The sequence below is a fragment of the Mytilus edulis genome, chromosome 8, assembly GCF_963676685.1.
Source record: "Mytilus edulis chromosome 8, xbMytEdul2.2, whole genome shotgun sequence".
Lineage (NCBI taxonomy): Eukaryota > Metazoa > Mollusca > Bivalvia > Mytilida > Mytilidae > Mytilus > Mytilus edulis.
The window spans coordinates 10,154,610-10,160,609 of NC_092351.1; the positions used below are offsets into that span (position 1 = coordinate 10,154,610).

General features: G+C 31.1%; 1 protein-coding gene across 1 annotated transcript in view; it reads left to right on the plus strand.

The window, feature by feature from the left end:
* The window catches only part of LOC139484763 (guanylate cyclase soluble subunit alpha-1-like), a 77,790-nt gene extending 74,825 nt beyond the window's left edge, over window positions 1–2,965 (plus strand). The window contains exon 10 of the mRNA XM_071268689.1: window positions 1,049–2,965. Within this exon, the coding sequence (XP_071124790.1) occupies window positions 1,049–1,247 (199 nt within the window). The 3' untranslated portion in view covers window positions 1,248–2,965. The remainder of the gene's footprint in view (window positions 1–1,048) is intronic.
* The last annotated feature ends 3,035 nt before the right edge of the window (window positions 2,966–6,000 follow it).

The following is a 6,000-nucleotide window of genomic DNA, read 5'->3' on the forward strand; positions in this document are numbered from 1 at the left end:
CTAATTAATATAATATTAACTACCAGCGGCACATAACACTTCTTAAACTATATCTGTAATCGGATAGACGAGCTGTTTTACTTCGGGACTTTCTATGCTCACGATTTTTCAGCAATGTCAAATACAATAAAGACAAATCAATATTGCAATATCAATTCTGAAATAGAGACATTTTTGGAATGCATATGGTGCATATATTTCGAATTTTAAAGTTATGCAGGATTGAAAGAACGCATTCAAAACTGTTAAAGGCAGAATATAAAGCTGAAATAATCATTTTGAAAACAACATGTGGATTATTTAATTATTTGACGCTTGACGCTTTCGATTCCAAAAGAATTGTTCAATCGCAGCAAATTATCAGTTTTACATTAGTTTAAACATATTTATTTATAGTGGATTGGGAAACAAGTTTTACAACTTATATTAATCCCTTTCCACTTTGCGGGTGCGAGTGCTGCCTTGTAGCGGCATTAGCCTACTCTTTTTCGAAATCTACAAGGGTGTCTTTAACGTGCAAGAGATATGGCTCTCTCTTAACATGGGCCAGCCATTTATCGTCCCCGTCCGACGGACTATCATCGTTTCCTCAAGACCATACTCGCAAATGGTGCCAAGGGAGAGCCGAAAATCAGTTTTACATCCACTGGTTAAAAACTTTATTATTACAGAATAAATACCACAGACGTTTTTGCATTGACCACTCTTTCATTATTGGGTGTGTTACATATTTTGATAATCTTCCGTATTGATAAATTAGAAAAATATAAGAAGATGTGTTATGAATACTTATGAGACAACACTCCACTAGAGAATAATGGACATAAAAAATGACAACTATAATAGTTCACCGTACGACCGTTAACAATGAGCAAAACCCATACTGCATTGTCAGATACAAAATGCACCCAAAATGACAAATGTATAATATTGCAAACGATAATAAGCCTTTTTAATTTTGTTAAAGGTGTCCTTGCTAACATTTAAACATGTTATGTTTAACGTATTTGTGTCGATATTGCGACTAACAGACAAGTCTCTTTTTTAGTTACATAGAAAATGTTGATGGGTTCAAGTTCACTCCAAGGTCACGAGAAAACTTACCTGTAGGATTTCCAGAAGATGTTCCTGGAATCTGTTACTTCCTCGATGGATACACATATCCTGGAGCATCAAAGGACAAAGATGTTGACCATATCACACTTGCGTTGAAAACATTGCCAATTTGCAATGAAACAAAAACGTAGGAGATAGAAATTATGCAATAGTCAACGGGTAATAAAAAAATTAGAATACAATGTCGTGGAATATAAATGATTGTTGCTGACCCGACAATGCGTATAGTGATATTCGATTAAATAGCATGAATGATTTATTTCTAATAAAAACATGGTTTACAAAAGTACTGTTTGTTAGAAATTGTACAAGGTATGAAACCAATATTAAACATCAAAATACTCCTGCCGTAGCTTCAAGTTATTGGCTTCAAAAGGCAGGGAAAAACTATAATTAACATTGAAACCATTAACAATAAACGTTTAAATAAGATACCCACGAACAGTTGATACCAGAAACGTTTTATACTCCAAAAATCCGTATATGGGATGAAATGTGAAAATATGAATTTTCTTTTCTTTTATGCTAATTTAGTTAATTGTGTGATAAATATTTTGCAATATTTTTATATTATTTATTATCTAAAGTATGATATTATAGTTTATAGATTAAAATTTAAATATAGTTTATAAATTATGTTATATTAATTGTAGTCTTTATTTAAGCTACTTAGTTTATATTCGTGTTTGCATTTTGTAAGTTGTGATAGAACAGTCGACAATCATATATGTATACGATTTAAATATATGACACTTCTTAAAGCATATAATATATTAGTATTTATAAACATTGTACAATATATAGTTTGGTTCTACTTTTCAAAAATCATTGTTTATATACACTGTGAACAAATTCCATACATAATTATGATTTGCTCGCCTGTCAAATAGTTTGAAAAAAGCTGCGTTATCCATTAAAAGAGTAAAGGGATACATATAAAGTTAGTGTACATCCCGTTTTACACTCAGTAACGGTATTGTAACTTTATTTTATGTATTCCAGTTTTGTAAAGAATAGACTACTTTTGAATATTTTGTCAAATTACTTTTTAAATACTCAACCTACCTACTTACTTCACTTTATAATTGTTTAAATTTTGTAGGCATCCTGTCTTGTACCTTTTGTGGTCCATTCGATATTCTCTGTGTTTTATATCAACCATGATTTGAATCTTCTATATGGATCTATGAGATTTGAACAATAGTTAACTATTGTTACCTTTAAACTACTGTTGCCTCTAAACTACTATTACCTACTACCTACTGTTGCATTTAGTTTAAATATTTAAATAATTTTTTACATTTAGGAATGGCCATTCGTCATAGTAGTTTCAGTCTTAAAACCCTATTTTCACAATTTCGTTTTATCGGGTTCGGGTTTTTTTAAGAGTTTTTGTTTTACTTTATGATGTCGATTCAATATCATATGGTAGGTGTTCAATTAAATTATGACGAAAGAATTAGATTTTTATTTTTGAATTTTTCTTCTAAAATATCTGTCAAAATTTATAAAACTAAAACTTTGTAAGAAGGGAAAAAGTCAAACCCCCTATTGTCTTTATAATGATTTTGATCTGAGCGTCACTAATGTGTCTTATAGAGACGAAACGCGCGTCTGGCATATGATATTATAAGCCTGGTACCTGTTGATATTTATAAACCCTTATTACATGTTCATTTTCTGTTTGCAACACTGAAATTAATGTATACCAGAATTTGTATTTAATAATCGATTACCCATAAATCGTGTAACATGAACTTTTAGGTACAATGTAAGTACATATATTTTTCTTTTCTGACCATTATTACGGTTGTTTTTGTAATTTATAAAAATAAACTTAAATTATTTCTACCTGTCTTGATGATAGTTTGGAGGTTTATATGTGATACTGTTTGTTTAAATCGAACACGTATGTAATGTTTGTACTTGCATGGGCATCACGACATGTCCCATATGTGGAGCAGGGTCTGCTTACCTCCCGGAATCATAAGTTGTCTATGGTGTGGTTTATTTTGTTGTATGTCTTACTTTTTCTTTTGCTTTGACGATGATTATTGTTCTTCGTCTAATGAGTTTGAATGTTAGTAATTTTGGACTCCTTAGTTCATTGCCAGGACACATGTTGTCTGACTAAATGTTTCCATGTACGCTCCAGACTCACAGCTTGTATATCAAAAACAACATAAAACGTATTAGAACATTTTAATCAAATGAGTATAAATAGAACACGAAACCTCACACCACTCCGTTCTACTGTTTCCATAAATAATAGTTACATCTGCGTTCAAAGGTGTGTATTCACAATAACACTATACCTTTTTCTTAAGAGGATGTTTTCTTAGATAAATACATTCAAAGAGGATGAGATAAACCAATGAAGTCAAACAAAACGAATGGGTAAACCGATTTATTAGTGTCGTTAGGATAAATAGCTTAATACCGAATGATAGTAAAAAAGTAGTATAGTTTAATCTACAGGGTATTGTGCAAACAGAAAAAAAAATAATGAAACGTATATAGAAATCTCCATTATATCCAAATTAAACGAGCGTCCTTACAAACGACGTTACATTGCTGCATTTGTCGAATTCTCCTTGAAACGTCTTCTCAAGTAAATTGACCCGTGTTACTGTGAAACTGTCAACTTGATAAACGGTGTGAATACGATAACAATACTAAAACAATCAAAGACATACGATACAGTACCAGGGGAGATAATGACGTTGCTAACGTAAATTGTTATTTTCGCGACGTCAAACTATGACTAATCGGGGAAAAAGATTCAGTTTTCGACTGATTTTTATCATTCAAACTTATATAACTAGAACACGAGTTCATGGACCCCTATTTTTTAAAATGTTATTCGGTTTGAATACGTAAGAAGATTATGAGTGCCAATTTTTATGAAAACGTCAGTAGTGCAATTTGTTTTTAAATTTAATAAATAAACAAACAAAAAAATGATGTTTTCTTTCTACATTCGTGAACATTTTAAAAAATCAAAATGCGCAAATTTTAAGGACATTTATATAAAACAGATTTAACAGTTAACGTTTTTTTTTTTTAAACAAAAAAGTTATGTATTTCTGTCGAAAACAAAAATACATTCACAAATCCGAATTTTGAGCAAATATATAAAATTTCGACCTCATTTAAAGTACCACACGAAGGTACATGTTTAATTCCATATTTGATTTAATCAGGCAAAAAAAAGCATATATGCAAAGTGTCAGCAAAATTTCAATATGGGATTAAAATTGTATCGTATGTCCTTAATGGCTAATGGTTTTAACTCTCTGACTTTCCTTACATTCTTAACTTTCTCATTTTTAATTGACCGTGATGAAATATCTGTGTCACAGATGACTACAGATCGTATCCCTTCCTCTACTTCTCGATTGTGAGATCACCGATGTTCGCCCTGCCATGAGCAACATGATGGTAGCCACTAAATTATATGAGCTGATCACACTTCCGTAGCATCCACGTTCATGCGATGTTTTACTTGAAATCGTATCAGTTTACATCGTGGAATTTTATTTCAGGAGTTGTAGCTGATTGCATTTTAGTCATATTTTGTTTTAGTCTTGAGTTATCTTTTTTATAGAAGGTTTTTGATTCTCCCATATGTTCCATATAGATTGGAAAGTGCGTAACTAAAGAGTTCATAGCTTTGTGTCTTTGACTTAATATTACAATTCTGATTTTATTTTTCTTCAACTAGCAATAACCATATGCATTCTTTCTATTATATACAATACATATAAAATAATTATGAAATGTCAGTGTCAGTGTTGCTCATTGTAAAAGATTTATCTGTCATCTGTTAAGGTTAACGTCCTTGCTCTTCTGTATTTTAGTAGATAGATGTATCCTGCATCTTAATTCACTAAAACAGTTAAACCTAGGTTTATGATAGGGGTTTAATCGCTCAATCTCTAGTTTTAGGGAGTGTTTTTATGACCGTTCGGTTTTGTTTTTATTTCAGTGATGGCGTTGAATGTTTTTTTTCGACTTAAGATTGTTATATTGCCTGATAGATATCTTGTTATTCCCTTACAAGTGTGTAACAACTGATAAAAAACATAAGACACTGGCAAGTCCGTATGAAACAAATATACCTGACGACTGGCTACAATAAATGGTAATTTTTTATTCAAATCAGTTCGTGATACATTATTGCGAAATCTTAAACGCATTAAATAAATTACCAATATAATATATAAAAAGGTGTTATATTCCATAATATGGAAATTCCGTAAAGCATTATTATAACAATTTATTGGAAGGCAAAATGAAACTGACATTTGCGTGTTGTTTGAATTCAGAGATCATACATTATAACATTTTATACGATATTTCCTATTCGTTACTATGTACCAAAATTGCTTCATTTAAGAATGGTAGAGTATTGTAAAAAACCAATAAATATCATCTATAATCACTGTGACAACAATTACAGTACTTTTCCATAGTACATGCATGTTTAAATGTTCGAATCTCTGATATTATAGTTTTGAGTTTCTTCCGTTCTATTAACGATTTATAGTATCATTTCCAACTTTATACTCCAGTTGGAAGACTAAATTGTTAGAAAAATAAATGCAACCGGAACATGAAACACGTCCACATGAATGGCGATCAGTGCGGAAGAACTTTGAACCAAATTAAAACATCAGATGTAACGGAATAACAGAGCCAAGCCAGTATTTAAAAACGTACTTTAGAACTATCCGACACCTTAATACATTAAGTGACAGTGAGAACGTTGCAAATAGTGACCATAATCAGAATGAACATAAGTGTCGTAAAGATAAATAAACAACACAAACAAGCTTTCAGATGTCAACATAATGTCGTAAGCAATATGCATTCCCATACTCC